This window comes from Drosophila montana, unplaced genomic scaffold (genome assembly GCF_035044405.1).
Source record: "Drosophila montana isolate Dmon_TW-CO22-7 unplaced genomic scaffold, ASM3504440v1 contig_2178_1, whole genome shotgun sequence".
Classification (NCBI taxonomy): domain Eukaryota; kingdom Metazoa; phylum Arthropoda; class Insecta; order Diptera; family Drosophilidae; genus Drosophila; species Drosophila montana.
The window spans coordinates 3,097,501-3,117,026 of NW_026997075.1; the positions used below are offsets into that span (position 1 = coordinate 3,097,501).

The 19,526-nt window shown below is 45.3% G+C and overlaps 4 protein-coding genes across 5 annotated transcripts in view; 1 reads left to right on the forward strand and 3 right to left on the reverse strand.

Annotated features, from left to right (window-relative positions):
* TwdlY (TweedleY) overlaps positions 1 to 869 on the reverse strand; it is a 1,094-nt gene extending 225 nt beyond the window's left edge. The window contains exon 1 of the mRNA XM_064680985.1: positions 1 to 869. This exon is cut by the window's left edge and continues 225 nt beyond it. Coding sequence (XP_064537055.1) covers positions 1 to 628 — 628 coding nt within the window. The 5' untranslated portion in view covers positions 629 to 869.
* The window catches only part of goe (gone early), a 34,410-nt gene extending 23,126 nt beyond the window's left edge, over positions 1 to 11,284 (forward strand). For both annotated transcript variants that reach the window (XM_064680726.1, XM_064680725.1), the window contains exons 5-11: positions 7,323 to 7,586; positions 7,660 to 7,811; positions 9,058 to 9,185; positions 9,250 to 9,816; positions 9,881 to 10,003; positions 10,073 to 10,576; positions 10,700 to 11,284. In XM_064680726.1, the coding sequence (XP_064536796.1) occupies positions 7,323 to 7,586; positions 7,660 to 7,811; positions 9,058 to 9,185; positions 9,250 to 9,816; positions 9,881 to 10,003; positions 10,073 to 10,576; positions 10,700 to 10,787 (1,826 nt within the window). In that variant the 3' untranslated portion in view covers positions 10,788 to 11,284. The remainder of the gene's footprint in view (positions 1 to 7,322; positions 7,587 to 7,659; positions 7,812 to 9,057; positions 9,186 to 9,249; positions 9,817 to 9,880; positions 10,004 to 10,072; positions 10,577 to 10,699) is intronic.
* TwdlX (TweedleX) overlaps positions 4,433 to 19,526 on the reverse strand; it is a 41,374-nt gene continuing 26,280 nt past the window's right edge. The window contains exons 3-5 of the mRNA XM_064680728.1: positions 5,763 to 5,902; positions 4,885 to 5,677; positions 4,433 to 4,804 (exon numbers count right to left, since the gene is read on the reverse strand). Of these exons, the coding sequence (XP_064536798.1) occupies positions 4,461 to 4,804; positions 4,885 to 5,677; positions 5,763 to 5,777 (1,152 nt within the window). The 5' untranslated portion in view covers positions 5,778 to 5,902 and the 3' untranslated portion in view covers positions 4,433 to 4,460. The remainder of the gene's footprint in view (positions 4,805 to 4,884; positions 5,678 to 5,762; positions 5,903 to 19,526) is intronic.
* On the reverse strand, positions 12,191 to 19,489 carry LOC135427297 (putative uncharacterized protein DDB_G0271606). The gene is made up of 3 exons (XM_064680727.1): positions 18,379 to 19,489; positions 12,615 to 13,427; positions 12,191 to 12,530 (listed from the first exon to the last, which is right to left on the reverse strand). Exons 1-3 carry the CDS (start codon positions 19,428 to 19,430, stop codon positions 12,407 to 12,409), a joined length of 1,989 nt encoding a protein of 662 aa, XP_064536797.1. The 5' UTR covers positions 19,431 to 19,489; the 3' UTR covers positions 12,191 to 12,406.

Genomic DNA, 19,526 nt, shown 5'->3' on the forward strand with positions numbered 1-19,526 from the left:
CGATAACGGAGGTGATGGGAGCATTGTTGTCCTCCTGGAACTCGTTGGTGCCGCCCAATTTGTCGTACTGGCCCTGAATCTCCTTCTGTGCCTGGTTGGCCTCGTCGTCGGTCTTGTATTTGATGAAGAACACCTCCGGCTTGCTGGGCTGTGTGGGCGCGGGCGTTGCAATATCTCCAGCATCCAGATCGTTATCCTTCTTGCTCAGCACATAGATGACAGTCTTCTCCTCCTGTGGCGCAAACTCGGCCGAGTATTTCACGTTGGCATTGTCGCCAGCCGGCGCCTTGATGAACACCACGCGATAGTTCTTCTGCGGCCTGCCGAGCACCAAATGCTTCACTTTGCCATCATTGCTGCGATCCTCAGGGGCCGAAACCAAATAGAACTTCTTATTGATGATGGGCGCTGGCGTCGTGCTAGCTGGTGGCAAATACTTGTCGCCGCCGCGATGTGGCACCGGCAGCTGACCTATGAACTGCCCGCCATTGGGCAATCCAACGCCACCGCCGCCCACGAGCAAATCGCCAGGCTGCGGCTGCTCATAGCCGTATTGAGGACGGGCCTGGGCCACGACCAGCAAAGCGGCGACACAGCCGAGCACAATTGGAGCCGTTATGGAATGCATTGTTAAATGTTTCGTATGGGTTATCCTTGGGTAATCCTGCTGCGAGTGTTGCTGATGCGGATATATATGGATATTTGGTATCGCGTCGCGTTCGTTTGAGCACGTTTAGGTTTGGATTGCTTTGGGGCAATGCTTGCATTTCTTGTCGCTCCACTTGACTTATATGCGCTGCCGCTTCCCAGATCGGCTGCCGGCTGCGCTGTCGGCGCAATCATTTGGCTTGAATTGTTGTTGTAATTTATGTAAATCAGCCAGCGCAGCTTGGCTGGCCAAGCAATAACAATTTAACATTCAAGACTCAAACTTTCAAGATAGGCTCAAGCATCGAATGCTATCCAAAAATTTATTCAAATCTCTCGAATGCACAAATGTATCTCACAGATGCGCCGCCTCTGCCAGTTGACTCAGCAGCACACTCAAAATGGGGCGTGGCTGATTCTTGTACGCGCCGCGTAGCCATGGTTTACATTTTGAATAAAGCTCATAGATCTCTATAACAAAAGCCGCTTGTCTCTGTATGTTCGGTTCGTATCTGTTTTGTGTATATATATATATATATCTATATATTCGTACATCTGGGCTTGTATATATTTTTTGGCAGCTTAGGCATTGAACTTGACTGTTGCGCTGGCATCTATTGTGAGCTTAGATTATTAATAGACCCGCGATATACAGAAAATTTGCCAGGTTTGTAGGCTTTGCTGGCCGTTTGCATCTGATTAAATGGCACCTGAACATGACAACTCTCAGTCTTTCGACTTTAGGCCTCCATTTTACCACCAAACAATCGGACAAATTTGTGAGACGAAACTAGTTTGCTGGGTTTTTCTTTGCCCCAGAGCAATGCTGGCCTGCCCATCACATAGTTGATCGATTAACTTGCAAATTTGAAACAGTTAAAAGATGATTTCATACATCATCTCAATATGAATGACACGATGTGATTGTATATATATATATATAGTAGCCATATCTCAGATAGTCTGCGCCCATTTGAATTAACAAGAAGAAATACATATAACTATTTTCCATACTTTAACATTTTATAAATAATCCCCAAGTCTCTAAACCACGCTATTTATATTATATATATACTATATAACAAAAATTCTATAATAAACTATTTTTATAGATACGTTTTACTTATTCTAAATTCTAAATTTAAATCCGGGCCCAACAAGCTTTAAAGGATATGCAAAAATTTATTTTTCTTTAAATAAAACTTTGTTTTTAAAAAGATGTTTAAATTTTCTAAGTGTTGCCGTACGTGGGAAGCGTTGCAGGGTGGCAACTCTACAATTGGGTCATATAGGCAAGTATTTAAATGATCAATGATAAAAATTAAGTATTTAACGTCTTGATATACTACATGCATACATAGACAGGTAACAGGGGAAAGGAATAACAAAGTTGAAAACATTTTGAATTGAATGTGAAGTTTAATGCGAACATGGAGAAATATATAAAGATAATTTAACCAAATCGAATTGCGTCCAGAATTTAAATCGATTTTAACTGCGAAACGTACCTTAAAACCGATATCTGCGAAATATATATATTGAGATGCAAAAAGGCTCATAAATTGGATATATCTAACCATATTTGGTAGACACCAGTTTTGGCTAGAGCTCAAATTTAGCCCGCATTTTGTATATGAAAATAGTTGTGGCTTTCAATATTTTCAGTACAACGTGCATATTAAAATATTAAAAATTCTAAAATTATATGACAAATCCTGTATGCAAGGAGGTTTATTCAAGAAAATCTATAGTTACATATATTCATATAAATCTCCTGAAAAAAAATAATCGCAGCTCGATATGATACTTAATTTCTTGTTCGACTGTTAATTCTCTTGACTGGAAAAGTAGTTTTTGTTTTGTAAACCTTTAGCTAGTTATTGTGGCCAGTTGAACAATCGATATGGGTTTATAATGGACTATATAAAGCGTTGTTTAGTTGGGTTTTCCAAACCATAGCAACCATAGCATGTCCAATTATGTTTATTCTTCAGCTCTTGTTGTCGAGCGTTGCCTTATATGGTGGCCTCCTAAACCACTCAGCAACAACTCAGCAATAGAGACACATTTAGCTCTGATGAGTCAGCCGTCTAGGCGAGTGCGACACATAAATCTGGCCTGGAGGTCGCCACAAAGCGGCGCCATATAAACGCATCAAAAACATAATTTTTGGGTAAATGTGGAAGCTCGATTGATTTGCATTTGGCGAACCGATTTACGGGCTCAACGCCCAGCTGATCGCGTGATTGATGTTTGATGACTGCTGCTGATTGATAAGCGCACATTAAACTGCCTATCCCCGCCGAACAGTGAATGCCAGCTAAGATCGCAAGATTGAGATAGATCTATCAGCCGATCCACTAATTTAGTTATACGCAGCCAAACCAAAGGCGAACAAAACGATAATTATCAATTAGGCATTCCATATCCATAATTCCATATCTCTTCGCCGATGCGGCCGGCCGATCAAGCCCAGAAATAAAAAAGCCTCTGCAAATAATTTATGTAACTTTTTATGAACGCTGACAGTAAAAACCGAGGGACAAATGTGCGACGCGACGCGACGCGACTCGCCTCAACTCAGCTCGAGTCGAGTCGAGTCGAGTCGGCTCAGCGCGACTGGCAACAGATCGTATCGTTTATTTAGTAGGTGTGATTATCTTTATGCAAAGATCGCGACGCATTAATATGCAGATGCTTTTCAGATACAAGATATAGATATTGATGCAGATACCAAATCACATAGGCCAAATACCAGGTAGCATCTGCTGGCGTTGTAATCCATATATTTGATCATAAATTTTTCGTTGCCGTCGCTTTTGGGGCGTTTGTCGCGGGGCGTGGCACCTATCTGGCTTTTATAATAGATATGTATGTATATATATATATATATATAGATATAAATATATATATATATATGTGTATATATAATATTTTCTGGTATTTTAATGCGTTGCATTGGCGAATCGACCTTGCAGCGCGTTGCTCTCCGATTTGATTTTGATTCGACTTTGTTTTTTCTTATTTTGTTATTTTTTTTTTTCTTTTTCTGTTTTTTTTTTTTTATATTAAGACGCTAATTTATTTGCCATCGATTTCGGTTGGTAGTCGGCTCAGTTTTCTAAAGTTTTATTCGTTTGATGTTGCAGTTCGAACAATTATGAAGAGCTTGCCAAACACTAGACCTCGTTGTGGGGGGGACGGGGCGGGCAGGGCGGGGGCATAGGGCATTTAGGCGCCAGCTGGTGCAAGGCACAACCAAATTTGCTATTTGTTAATTTAATTAAAATTGTCCTAAAACGTTCTATTTTGAAATCAAATGGAAACTGCTTTTAACCATAATTTGACTTTCAAACCTGATGTTGATATTTTAACCAAACTATTTGCACCTTATATAATCTTGTTTATTTTTGTTGCATAATTTTGAATATGTTCATATAAATGAATCACATACCCAACGATTCCTTGAGGTTTCCACAAGGTTTTCTCTTTTCTGCCCACTTCTTTGCTACAAAAAGAAAACTTCAAATCATTTTTACATTTTTTGAATGCTTAAAGAAATCCTTAAAGTTTATTAAAAAAAAAGTTGTGGAAAAAAAAAATATAGTTTTTGTTTTTTTTGCATAGATCGCAAAAATATCTAAAATGAATATCGCAAGATTTACATTTAACAAATTCTAGGAAAATAATCGCCTTGGATTATTCAATTAGAAGCAAGAATCGGGCGGGCGGGCGTTTTGTGTGTGTGTGTGTGTCTTCTGTCCAATCAGCTGGGTTGTCGCTGGAAGAATGCAAATGAGGAGATTGCATGCTTAGTACTTGACCGATCTGATGGGCTTGGAGGGCAGATAGGAGGTCTGAATGACATTGTTGCCAATAAGGCTGCCACTGTCCACTTGCGTCGTTGTCTGGCTGTTGCTGCTGCTGCTGCCGCCGTTCACGTCGTACTGGAGATTGATGCCGGAGCTGTCGCTGCCGCCGTTGACAGTGGTCTCGACGATTGGAGCACCGCCAGTGCCAACAATGTTGACGCCACCGGAGCCATCGGCCAGAACACCAGAGGCACCATTGTCGCCCAGGGCGTTGATGACCGATGAGACGGGCACAATGCCTTCATCGCTGAGCTGCGAGCTGCCGCCCAAAGCGTCATAGTTGGCTAAAGGAGCGGGAGAGAGCGAGAGAGGGATAGATTTGAATGTGACATCTACTGGGGCTGCTGCTGCTGCTTGGACCTACCCTGGATGGTCTGCTGGGCATGTGCCGCCTCCGCGGGTGTCTTGTACTTGATGAAGTAAACCTCGGGCTTGTGGTTGGCTGGACGCTGTGTGACCACCTCGGCGCTGACATCGAGGGCGTTCGATTTCTTGGACAGCACATAGATGGCGGTCTTGTCCTCAACTGGAGCCACGTTGGCAATGATCTTGGCCTTGCTGGTCGTGGATGCGGGCGCATTGATGAACACCACGCGATAGTTCTTTTGTGGCCTGCCAACATTCACATAGCGCACAATCTGCTGGTCATCGTGATCCTCGGGTGCGGTGTGCAGATAGAAGTGTTTGCTAATGATCGGTGGCTGGAAGTTGGCCAAATGGCTGATGTACGCCTCCTGTTCCTTATAGTTGACAGTGGGACCCGGATGGATGCCAGCTAGACCAATATGATCATTCACAACGCCGACGCCGTCGCCGCCGCCGCTCGAGAAGGAGGTGCTGATGCTGCTGCTTCCACCGCCACCGCCGCCGCCGCCGCCGGTGGTGGTGTAGGTGTTGCTGCCACTGTACTGACCGCCGCCCACCTGGGTGGAGGGCACAAAGCCAGAGCTGCCCACAACCGTCAGCTGACCCACAGTGGGCACATTGTTGTAGTAGGTGTTGCCCGATGCCGTTGGCTGATACGAGGTGGTTGAGATCACCGGCGGGGACACGATGTTGTCGTTCTGGCCAATCTCGTAGCGGTAGGCCTGACGGCTGAGATCAGGACGCGCCGCTGCCCAGCGACTGCAGCCGAGCACTGCCAAGCAGGCCAAAAACTGCAAGCGGATTATAATTCATCATCAGATCCGATTAGATTCCATTCCAGCTGTGCTCCGCTCAGCTCGGCTCCCGTTCACTTACCATAAATTTGTTCATGCTGTTTACACAAGGAACGCGACTGGACTCGATTGTAGTTTAGCGCTGGAGCTGCTGCACTGGATTGATGCCCTGTTTGCCAACGGCGTTCAGTTTTTATAGAGAGTGTCGCCAGACTGGAGCGACTTTAATTGAAGTTAATTAATTTGCTCGCATTGATTTGCAATAAATTGTTAAAATCAAATATAACTATAACACATCACAAATCCGGCTAGCACGGACCTGGGGAATTAGATTTTAGTTTTTCGCCTCGCAGGCGCTAATTAATGCCGCAAACACAGCTGACACAATCGATCCCAATGTGTGTGTCCAAAAGTGCCTCCAACTGCCGCCATCAGCTGGCTGATGCCACTTGGCCATGCCGGCCCAAAGCCGACAAGCGCGGAAATCCCCTCTCCAATGGGCTGATCGAGACTTCCATTTGAGCCGTAAAGTTCTTTACCCATGAAATCTCTGATTGTAACAAATGGATCTTTTAGGGCTGTGTGAAGTGCTCGAAATACCAGATAATTTTATAAAAACATAAAAACTAACATATTTGAAGGGAAGTGGCGCGAAGATGGATCGACGGAGAGATGCAACAATCAAGTAAAAAAACATCTTTAAAGCGATCATAAAAACTTGCACTTAATTGTGTTAAAAAAGAATAAAAGAAAAGAAAGAATACAAGGAACATCTGTGGTTTACCCATAGAAACTGGAGAGATTTATGTTGCTATGATCGGAAGTTTTTGTATTCCAATTTTGAAAAAATATGATAAACCAAGATTTGAACCGAAGCCTGCATTCGCCAGGCCAAGTTCACGAACAGAACCTCAACGCAGGGAGCTGGTTCAAACCATAAAGCGAGCCATCGATAATTTGTATAGCTCTAGCTAATATTTATTATTTAATTTATTAAAATTAATATTATCCACATTACGACCAAAACATATCGCTTTAAGCATTTTATGCAGAGCTCTTGCCTTTTTACAACTTTAAACTCTTATTTTAGATACTTGTCTTTACATATGTTTATTTCGGTTTCTTGTGTAGTTTCTCCTGTAGCTTAGTTTTCATTTCACAGATTTGAATTTTCCTAAACTAGTTCGTTTGGCTTTTTATTTGATAGAGCATACAAATGTCGTTACTGTGTGATAGTGTTTTTTTATGACTGCATGACTGAAGTGGTCTGAGATTTCCAAGACGTTGCAGCCAAACATTTTAGCGCTTTTAATTGTTATAAACCCAAAAATACACATATACACATACACACGCACACATACATACATACATACACACATGGACACGTATGCATAAGATATTCATTTGGCTGATCGAAATACACTAATATGTATGTATATGCATATAGTGCTGTCATAAGTTTTGCCAAATTTCATGTCTTTTGCTTCTGTGGAATTTCATTAGACCCACCGCAAGCCCCCCCCCCCCCCCCCCCTAATTGTTGCAGGGGTAGCGATGCGATGGGTCATTCCTCCGCATACTGAATTACCGCATGACACTAATTGCCACTCTCGACTCAACCACCCCTCTCGCCCCCTTTCAGGTGGCTGGCAAGCGTTTTCGGCAACAAATCGGCTGCAGAACTGGGAGTACAAGAGCGCCCTGAAGCTTCTGCAGGCCAAGTACGGCATCTTTCCGTACTATCGGGTCAGCGTGGAGAACAGCTATAACATGCCCTACGACTACATAATAACCCTGGACGAGGGCCAGCTGGGACTGCCGGACAAGTACTTCTATGGCCCCGATGCCGACGAGGAGGTGGTGCGCGGCTATAAGCAGCTCCTGCGCGACTTTGCCATCAACATGGGTAAGCGAACGCGGCTTGATCAGCCAATCTGCAGTCCAATTTCATTTCATTCACGCTTTCCTTCCCCTCACAGGCATGGTGGCGCGCGAGGCGGATCTATTTGCGGATGACATCTTCTACTACGAGCGCCGCATTGTCAATCACATTGAGGCCGCCAAGGGCAGCGGCGAGCGTCAGCAGAACAAGCTGCTCCGCCTGGCCGAGCTCAAGAGCATAGCGCCATCGGTAAGGCAACCGCGCGCGGGGTCAGCGGGAGCTGCCGCTTACTGTGATTTCCCAATTACTATCAATAAAACTAGTTTCAAATTAAGTTGGCAGCATACTAATTAATTTGTGGATAGCACTTTGGAATATTAGAAGACAAATATCAGAAAGCAGAAAGTTCTCTCACCTTGAAGCGAAACGGGTTTAAAGCATACGTAACATACGTGCACAAGCCGGGATTCGCAGATGTTGGACACCAACCAAACCCAAAGGCAGACGGCTGCCACGAATCCCTAAGGCATTCAATTAAGAATTGGTCCTAAAGGGCCTTCAAATAATCAATGAGGACAGATTTATAATTTTCAAATGCAACGATTATCATTTACTGTATTACAAAAACTGCATACATATAAAGCATGATTCTTATTGTTGATGATACCTGATTTTAATGACACAGTGAGCGTTAGCCAGGCTTTATTCGTCTCAGCCTAAGGATCGAGAGTCTCATAGCAGACTCACTGATTGTATGATATACTTATTAATAATGTTAAAGAGAGTCTCTCAAAACAGATAGAGAGAGAAGGGGTATCTGGGCTTGAGAGTGCTCCATCTCCTGAAGGGAAGCTGTACGATTGATGAAGAAGATCGGCTTCCTCCTATGCCAGATATGGCTGCACATTCACAGAGAATGCGCACAGTGTCTTTCGTCTTCCATCAAGCAAAGCCTACACTCACATCATATTAGACTGTGTCCTGTATGCGACCAGAGAGCAGAGGCCTCTATGAAACTTCATATTTTCCCAAGGATCAATAATCAAGGAATCAATAATCATATGATAGAAACAACTATGATAAGTCGAATTTTCCTCTTTGTGGGTCATACTATATTTTATTGCTAACGTCCTTTAAAAATATTATAAAATAAATAAAATAGACCTACGTTCCAATACACCTTATCCGATCCATAACTAATAATATTTCTGTCACTTAATACAAAACGAGTTCTATTTATTAGGAAATAGGAGGGTATTATAATTTACGACTTCATAAAGTATATAGGTATATAAATTGGTATATTCGTCCAGCCAAGTCGGTTTAGTCAAGTTGTCTTATTCTTATAGGCTGCACACTATTCTCCTCTCAACGGACTGCATGTGGGAAAAGATAGGAACTATTGAATTAACGATTGTTTTGTTAAGATATCTTAAAAATATAGGGTATAGTTATATATATATATTTCTTATAACAACGTTTCGTTTTGGCACAGCTACCCATTTTGGAATCCCTACAGGCCATCTTTACCAACATAAGGATCACTGAGGAGACGGAAGTGCTGGTGCGCGATGTGGAAGTATTTCACGAGCTGTCGACGCTTATCTCGACGTCAGACAAGAAGTGAGTTGAGCGTGAGATTCAACAATAAAATAGATTAATAATATTTTGTTTTATTTTCGCGCAGACCCATTAACAACTTTATAATTTGGTCGCTGGCGCGTGAAATGCTGCCGCATCTGTCCAAGGAGTACCGCACGCTGGCGGAGCACTTTGATCACACTATCTATGGGCGCACGGCCAGCTATCCGCGTTGGCTCTTTTGCAGCCGTGTGGTGCGCGACTGGGTGCCATTTGCGGTGGACGCACTGCAGCAGCAGCCGCCGAAGCAGCAGTTTGAGGCAGCGTCCCACAGCCGCATGGGCGATGCCAACGGCGGCCTAAACAAGACGATTGGCAACGAGAAATTCCTGCAGCTCATGTTCTACAGTTTGCGCAACCAGCTGCAGGATTCGCTGGCGCAGGCGAGTTGGCTAGAGCCGACAGCCCGGCGATTTCTGCACAAGAAGCTAGCCGAAATGCGGCTACAGTTCGGCATACCCAGCGAGGTGCTCGAGCAGCCCGACTACATTAGCAACTACTACAACGATCTGCTGCTGAGCAATTTGAATTTCGTGGAGCACCTGGAGTCCATTTGGACATTTCGCCGATCGCGCATGGAGAACAAGCTAAAGCCCTTGGGCATGCTGGATGTGTAAGTGACCAATACAAATTATCTTGAGCAACTGATTTACTAATTTCCTCGCTTTCCTTGCCAGCATTGTGTCCGAGATGTACACCCGGGATCATCCGCAGCCCATTGCCTACTCGAACAAGCTGAACATGCTGCTCATCTCGCGAGTGCTGGTCAGCAACAACTACTACGACTATCGCTATCCCGTGTAGGTGTATTCCAGGCCAATCAGTTTTGCGTGTCTCTCTAATCCCTGCCTCATTCCCTCTTTTTGCAGCGCTGTGAACTTCGCGCGCATCGGCACGGACATCCTGGAGACGTTGATCAACAACTTTCCCACCTTTCTGCTGCAGTTCAATGCCCAGAGCACGGATCTAAGCGATGCAGTGCCAGAAATTGAATACGCCCAGCCGGATGTTAGCTGCCTGTCAGCCGGACAGCCGCCGCGTCTCGCTCATGAGCTGCGCGGCTTCTCGCCGGAAGCCCTCAAGAGCTTCCATGTCACGCTGAGCGCTGCTCGCACCGCGGCTCGAGCGTTGACCAGCTTTGTGACGGCCATCGATGCTGGCAGCGCCATCCAGGGTGCTGGCATCGATCAGGCGGTCACCTATGAGGCGCTGGGACTCACCCGGCGGCTGCGTGTGCCCGGCCTGCGTCCCTTCAACGAAAACGAGCTCTTCACCCTCGCGTACATGCAGCAGCATTGCAGTACAACGATTGCGGACAAGGATTATGCGCGCATCAAGCCGCATGTTGAGCGCCAGCTCGCCGAGCGCTATCTGTAAGTGCTTTTAGGGACTTGGCTATCACATCAGCTCACTAATGTCTCCCCCTCTCCCCCTCTCCCTCTCTCTCTCTCTCTCTCTCTCTCTCGTTTGTTTCTGTCTCTTTCGTTTTGGTGCAGCTTTAACGCGACCTGGCAGCACATACAATTCCTGCCACGCTCCACGAACTGTGCGGCCTCGGAGGTCAGCTGCTCCAATTTGCTGTGAGGACATCTCTCTGTGGATAGTGTGTACGATTCCTTAGTTCAGCCAACATATTTATTGTACTTTTTTTTTGAGTAAACCACACACACACACACACATAGATATACGCTCCCGAGCCGACACACAAATCACACTATACTTAGTCTGTAATTAAGCTATAAACTTAGTTTATGTGTTATAAGTAGTATTACTTTTAAAACACATTTGTAACACAAACATCCACTGTTGACATCACACATACACACACACACACAAACATACACACATATTTGTTGTGTGTAGTCTTTAAGCGCATCTTTGCAATTGCGACAATTGGTTTAATTTACAACTTGAACTACACTTGAAGCACGTTTACCTGCTCGACGACATATTCCATAGTTCTATAGTGTGTAATTTGTAGTCCTAGTTAGTGGCTAAGTGCATTGACGATCCCTGTATAAATTGAATTTAATTTCCACACGTTTTTTTACAAAGCAATAAAAAACAATACGAATTTTCATATGGCACATGCTGTAAATTATTGCATATTTTTGGGCTACTTTTTGGGAATAAATAGCACACAATTGTGTGCTTTTAGGATGGAGAAGAAGCTTCCATGATACTCTCTACGCTACTCTATTCACATACTCTATAATTTATCAGCTAAGAAGCATGACACAGCTGCATTTCTCTCAGCTGGCGTTGCCTACTTAAGTATTAAGCAGATATCGAAATTTAACGCAACAAGCAAAGGTATACTTTTAGAGGAGAATTTAGGTGTAGAAGGTTCAAATAGTAGGCCATACGTATCGAGTGGGTATCACATCTTATCCAGTCAGCAAATTAAGAGTATTTCATTTTGGTTTTTTTTTTTAGTGATGCCAAGACTGCAAACTAGATTTGAACCAAACTGGTTCAAACCCGACAAATTTTGTATTGTGTACAGAACCTTAAACCCAATCCGAAGTGAATGTTTTGCAAATTAGAGACTGAGCCTCAAAGCATAAATAACTAGGAGCCTCAGCCATTGGATATATCTAACTATACTTAGTGGATACCCATTTTGGGTAAAGATCTAATTTAGCCCGAACATTGTATATGAAAATATCTACGGCTTGAAATATTTTCTGTACAACGGGCAATTATTTAAAAAAAAAAATTGATTCATCAAAAAATTGGATGTGGAAAACCAGGTTGACAAACCGAACCTCAAAGCAGGAAGCTGGTTCATACCGAGATTTGCACCAGCGATAATTTTAGTTCTTCAGATCAGATAAATATAACTTGGTATTAACAACTTGCCGGCTCTCTACACACATCAAACAGAGGAAATTATGACACAATGCAGACTCGATTAAGCCATATACCTCTTTGTCGCAGGACTTACAAATTTATTAGGGAATTAGACATAGGAAAACGGGCTGGCGTACCTTTATAAGTATAGGGCATTTACTCTATATTTTGTTGCAGGCACAAACCCAAATTTTGATATATCTATGTGTACATAACTATATACATTTGGTGCACGTACAATTTGTTGATAACCCAGAGGTCGAACTAACGCATACTGATATGGAAAGGAACTGAATCCGAGCGATACTTGCAATTTGTATTAGCTATCTGGAGATGGATGTCAATGGATGTCAATTGGTTTGTTTGGCCAGGCGGGCATCATTGTCCACAAAGTCCCTGAGAAAGTTGGCAATGCTCCGATGGAGTTCGGTGTCTATGTTCGCCGTTAGCTGCCCGATCAGGGTGTTGGTAATGCTGCGTGGAGAGTTAGAGGGGATTAGTCGAGAGGGAATTACTGGCAGGGGCAGGGGCAGAGTGGAAAGGTGGAAGGGCAGTTACTTGGAAAACAATGTCCAGGGTGTCAGGCACTTGGGACTGCCGTACAGGCGGCTGTGCTGGCACTGCATTTGGAATTGCTGGCGTTGCTTTAGCGAGTCGCTCAGCTCGTCATCATCATCATCCTCGTGGTCCTCAGTGGGTTCTACAGCGGCTACGGGACGTGGCGTCGCGTCATCGTCTTCCTCTTCGTCTGCGTCTGCGTCCTGATCAGCGTCCGGAGTTGCTTCGTTGTTCAGGTCTATGTCCAAGTCGAAGACTGCGTCGTCGTCAATATCATGGTGGTTACTGCGGACCGCGACTTTGTCGGTCTCTTCGGCTTGTTGGCGCAGCTGCAGCGGAGGCTGCCGCTGCCGCTGCCGTGTGGCCTCCCGTTTGGCCTGCTCCTGTTTCTGGCGCTTCATCAGCTTGGCCTTCTTCAGCATGCGCTTGGTCACCTGGTGCTCCGTCCGCCTGTGCTCGACAATACGATGGCGGGCACGCCACTCGCTCACCTGCTGCTTCTGCCGATCGAGCTCGATCCGCTCATCCATCGCCTTCTGCTGGCGTGCTTGCTGCTCGGGCGGCATTGTCAGTGGGCCGCGCTGCAGCTCCGATTCTATGAAGTCGAGCACATGCTTCTCATCCTTGAGCTCCTCCTCGAGCGTCTTGGATAGAAAGAACTTGCCGTTCGGGGAGCGCAGTATCTTGACCTCCTTGTAGCGCAGGTCGTCCGGCTGTAGCTGCTGGTGCAGCCTCTGGCGCTCCTTCAGATAGCGATGACCCGCCCAAAACCGCTCCGAATACGGTGACTTTCCTGGCGTCAGAGCCAGCGGCCTGCGGAGTGCAAGGACGGAGAGGGAGGAATTAGGGGAGCATTAGAATTGGCGCTAATAAATCAAACCCGTCGAAGTCCAAATTTCAGCGCTTGCCATTTGGATGATTAGCACAACCCAAAAGCCGGCTAATTGCATCAGCCTGGCACGCGGCTGGCGTCACAGTCTCGCATGGGGCCGCCCGCATGCCCCGACGGGCTTTATTGAGTTTCATATGGGCCGGCGACACGCGATTCCTTCCCTGCGAGCTGCACACGCGTCCCACGCGAGCCTCAAGGCCAATGTCAAAAAATAGCTGAGCGTTCGAATACCCTACACATGCGCCGGCATCCCCGGCTAGACAAACAGTTTGCACAGACCAATGATAAAAATCTTAGCTGGATATTTAATTCAATCGTGCATAGAGAACAGCCGAAGCCAAGCGTGAAACAAACCTTTTTTTTCAAACATTTCTCTGCTCCTTAAAAAAATATTAACATGTTTTGATAAGTGAAAATATTTAGATATATATTAAATTAAACTATTGACGGTGAGATATGTGAGAGCCAAGTTTCAAACCAAAACCTGTGTGCATAGATGTGGAGAACTCGGCTTACGATTTGAACCATAAGGCGGGGCACTGGTTCGAATCGTGAACCGACAAATTTCTTTGGGTTTACAGTCTTGATCACAATCTTATCAGCATAAAGGCAAATCGAACACTTCTCAACGAGTGGAATAAGATTACCAAGAATATATTCGACATAAACGCGCCAGCAGCCCAACAATAATATTGCGTATTCATATATTTATCTTGACTAGAACACAATTTTGAAGCAATTTCAAAAGAATTTTAAGCCATAGAGACTTGCCTGCGATCCTAAAGTTATTTCCTGATCAATATATATCTCTGCTCTATAATTTAGTTTCTCCCTCAACTCATATTTGTGATCAAGCGTTAAATAATGATTAGCCTTTTGTATAACTAAATTCTGTACTATATTAGTTTTGTAAACGAATGTTATCGATAACAGTAATCGATGGGGTTTAAGAGTTTTTGATTGATCTGGTGTTCGGGAATTGAACCATTTCAGGTTGAGCCCATTGAGTTATTTAGCTTGCCATTAGAAGAGCCTGTTCTTAGATTCGATTACAAATTTACCAAGCTCGTCGAAATCTATATCTTAAATCCTAGTCATCAATATAAGTATGAGGCCTCGCCCGAGCTCGGTGAGTGAATGAATGGACCTTAACTGTCTGTTAGTGCATGCGGAATCCACATGGGTCTGGGTCACTGGGGTTAAGGTTGTCATGCTAATGGCAATCGAATCCCAGTACACTCCCCCCCCTCCCGCCTCACCTCTTGCAGCAGCCCCGTGACAGTGCACGCAAATAACATGACACAATCAAACGTTCGCCCGAACGGAGAACAGAACGGAGAATGTAGCCAACCGTCGAAGAGTTCATTAATAAACACGGCGAGTTGCGTCGTTCGATGAGGCAACCTTAGGAAGGGCCGCTTAGAGGGGCGGGCAGCGCTGAATGAGGGGCGCAAATTTATTGATCAAACAAATAAAGCGCAGCAGCAGCAGCAAATAAAAGAAAACAGTGACAAAGCCAAGGCATAGTCATTGGCTCCGACACGTTACCCACGCCCCGAGCTCGAGCTCGAGCTGGAGCTGGAACCCGGCCGGTTTGGGTTATCAGCGATAGATTCTAAAGGGCAAAGCAAAGGCAGCAGAGGCAAATGTTACAGTAATAGCGCTTCATTCAGCTATTTTTGAGGAATTTGCGAATTTTATCTCTAAAAAAAAAACAAAACAAATAAAGGTAGAAAAAGCGAAACCAACGCGAATTTCAATTGCAAACAGTTGTCGATTAGAGGTCGTCGTATTTGATTACGAGAATTTCTCATATCTGGCGAACGCAACTGCAAAACAGTTGCCAAATACCTAGTTGGGCTAAGTTCAGGTGAGGCGGCAGGTGGGAAGCGGCGAGCGGAAAGCGCCTCAGACACCTCAGGCTAGACCGACCCCCACAATGCGCTCTAAAACTGCATGGCAGACGCCCTCGGCTAATGTACCCAGATGTACCCGGGATTGCCCTCAAATGTACTTATTATGCCAGCGGGTATTATTCGGCCTTAGTCTTTAGTCATCACCTTTTCAGCTAATGCAAAGTCTTCGAAGAATCTACTCATTTTATAATCCGGAAGCCTAAAAGTCTGTTCATACTGGTTGGCATGCATGCTTGCTGCTTGTAATTCTCAACGAGTTAAAACTACGAAAGGGGAATAAGGCTATGAAGATAGCTATGAAGATAACCTGTTTATTTTTGTAGTGTGTATATATCTTATTATTTGTTGGTTAATATAACCATTGACAGTGGCCTCGAGCTAGCCAGCATAATATCATTTCATATCATTTTAGCATTTAATTTTCAAATTGTGATGTATTGAATTTGTCGACGATTAATAAATAAATACATAAATAATGGCTTTATATAGTACTCCGCGCATTTTCTGGATTTGAAGAATTCCTATAGAGTCGCTGAAATACGTATTCATTAGCTTTTACCAAAAGAGACTGCAAAACTGCCTGCAAATGCAGAAGCTTGAAGGATAAATCATAAAGAAATATCGTGATCATTTCATCTAATCTCACTGCCAACTGCAGTTGCATGTTTCTGTTAAAGTTAACAGCCACTTTCTCAAGTCTTATTCATATGCGATGCTCTTTTTACTGTCCAACTCCAGAGCATCTGCCTTCTAAATATTTAACAACAGGATAAATTGCAGTGCTTGCAGTGCATACAACATTTGCTGCCTTTGAATATTGAAATCTATCGAATGTGGCTTTATCAATAACTATAGAGGGTCAACATCTCAGTTGTCAGTCAAATTGTAATTGTTGAACAGTACGCGCAGTAGACTGCAAGGGTTGAAGATAGAAAATGAAACGCAAATAGACGACCGAAGCTCGACTGCAATACCTCGATAGAAATTCTTATCTTGGGGGTTTCAGATATACTTTTTAGAGACCTACATATTACAGCTTTATAAAATCAAGCCTGTAAGCCGATTCGAGTTCGGAATTCTAGCTATTTCTTTTTACCACCAATCAAGCCCGAATGAAATCCTGAAGCATATTCGAACCGTATAAACCAACGACATTTTTTGGGCTTACAACCTTTATAGCATAGTGAAAAAAGATTATGTAGTTAACAAAGAGGGAAACAGATCGAATAGAAGAAATAGTTCCTAAACTTGCGATCGCAATTTATAGGGTAAATTGTTATGCAAAGTCTTTCTACGTTGTATCAGCAGAAATGTTCGTCAATGCGTTCCACTGACCCACTAAAGTGCATATGGTGTGTTCTGTCTATATTCTTTATCAAAATGATGAGTCGATAAAGCCGTGTCTGTCTACCCAATTCCCGCTACCCGCTACCCGCTGCCCCTGTCTCTGGCTCTAGCTTAACCGCTCGCTGTCTTGGGTTCAGGTTTAAGGCCATGATTGACAGAAAGATTGGCGGAGATATTTTATACAAAGCTGTACCGACTGGATTCAGGCACTATCTTTAGGGTATATGTAAGTAACTGATAAATATGCAATTTATTACCCGGTTGCGACCGTTCATAAATAAATTGGAGGGCAGCCCGGGACGATAAGGGGAGGTCTACTAAGATATAAGGTCCAAGTTTAAAGATAAGTTCAGTTGTCACTGCCGATTGATCAGTCAGGTGATCAACTAGCCAACTGTGCCGAGGACTCACACACCAAAATGGACTGTGCAGGTGTGCGTGTGTGTGTGCAGGTGTATGTGTGTGTGTTTGTTCCTATGTAGGTAGGTAGCACTTGGTAGTAAATACTTCTAATCGCAAACTGAGGGCGACAAACAAAAATGAAAACGAAAACAAAAACAAAAATCTTTGCATGCCAACAGCCAACAGCAGCAGAGACATTTGTGTTGTCTTTTATACCCTAACTAAGGGTCTTACCATATTCTTACAAAGCGTGTAACGCATGGAAGGAGACGTCTTCAAGCCTATAAAGTATATATATTCTTGATTAGTATCAACAGTCGGGACGACTTCGTCACAAATCTTTGCAGTGCTTCGTCTTTTTTCGGATCGGAAGTCTATATACTATAGGAAAGATCGGTCGAATTTAATTTGTTCGTATGAAAAACTATCTTTGTGAGATATTGACCAAATCTTAGCATCCATTATTCTTAGCATGCTTCCCGCACATGAACAACAACTGCCTATCCTTTTCTTTTACAATATCATATATCTCTATCAATTATTTCTCAAGATATCCTGACCAAACTTGACATATACGAGTTTTACCATGCTCCTTATATATGAGCACCATTTGAGGCACATCGGACGACTATATCATATAGCCATATAGCTGTATTGGAGTAATCGGTCGTTAGTTAATTGTGACATGGATTCAAGATATCTCAACTAAAGCCACTTTGCTGCTAACACAATCGGTCTACTATATTATATATAGGTGGTATAGGAGAAATCGGTCGGATATAAAGGGTATTCAATAGTCGGCGTGCCAAAGTTAACTGTCATTGTTTTCATTTTTTTGCAAACGCGAGCGAACTTGGAGTCGCCGCCGGGTGAGTAACTCCAAAGAGCAGCCGAGCTGGCGATGGCGTCAGCAGCGCATTGGCAGCTGACTGACTGGCGAGAGAGTGAGGGTGAGGGAGGGAGAGAGAGAGAGAGAGAGGGAGAGGGAGAGAGCGGAGGCAGAGAGTAGGAGGAGGTGTGCCGAGTTGAGGTGAGAGCTGAAACTGGCAATGGCAATGGCAAAGCCCAAACGCTGGAGAGCGCAGCTGACGCTCTCCGAGCACGCAGCGGCGACGACGACGATGACATCATTTGGATTCACAGCCGACGACGACGTCGTCGCTGCTGCTGCTGCTGGTGGTGGTGGTGGAGGGCATATGCTACTTACAGCATCTGGAGGGTGAGCCGCATGGTATCTCTGGAGGGATCACCGCCATTGTGGACCTCGCTGCGCAATACCTTGACTATCTCCTGGTCGTGCTGATCGGCACAGGACAGCAGCTCGAGCAGGGCCAGACGCTTCTCGGGCGCCAGCAGCTGTGGATTCTGTGTCAGCGGCACCAGCTGCTCCGCTACCCCGGCGACAGCTGCGCCCGTTGCATCCACGCGCGCTTGGCCGGCATAGCTGAGGCTCAGTTCGCCAAAGCCGCCGCCGCGTGGCGTCAGGCCGAGCGTGTCTTGGCCACGTGCGCTGCTCAGCGGTGTCACCGTCGGCACCGGCGGCGGGTGCTCCATTTGACGGCGCACCGTCTTTGACGGTGGCGGCTTGCGTCGTCGTGGCGGCGGCGTCGTTGCCGTTGCCATTGTTCCTATCGTTCCCGATGCTGCTGCGTCCTGCTCGATGCGCGAGAGCAGCATCTCCAGCTGCTCGTGCGCCGCCTGCATCGGCTTCGGCCGGGGCGTGTCCACTCTCGACTTTTGGCTGCCGCGTCGCATCAGTGTCGCCACCGACGTGTGCGTCATGGTCATTGTGGTCAGCATGCCGGGGCATGTCCGCCCAAAGGCCACACGCGACGTCACCGGCGGCTGCAGCTGCAGCTGCTGCTGCTGCTGCATCGGGCGTTGCACTTCGCGGTGCAGCTCCCTGCCAAATGTGCAGCGATAATGCTTTTTGCCTTTGCCCGCGCCGCTGCTACCGTTACTGTTACTGTTACTGTTATTGCTATTACTGTTGTTGTTGTTGTTGTTGTTGATGTTGCTGCTGCCGCCCTGGCGACTCGGCGGCACGACGGCGATGGTCATGTTGTTGGCTCGTGTCTTGCTCAGCTGCGGTGCTTGCTTGGCTGCCGCTTTGCTCCTGCTGCCGGCTGCCCGCTCCTGCTGAGCAGCTTTGCGTCGCTGCTGGTGCTGCTGTGACTGCTTCTGCTGCTGCTGCGGCTGGGCCGTTATGTGACTGCGGCGCCTGCGCGCGCTCATCTCCAACGGGCTCTTAGAGTCCATTTGTTATTGTTGCTGCTGCTGCTGCTGCTGCTGCTATCGTTTGGCGTCGACGTTGGCTGTGGCGTCGGCGTTGGCGTTGGCGTCGCTGTCGCTGGC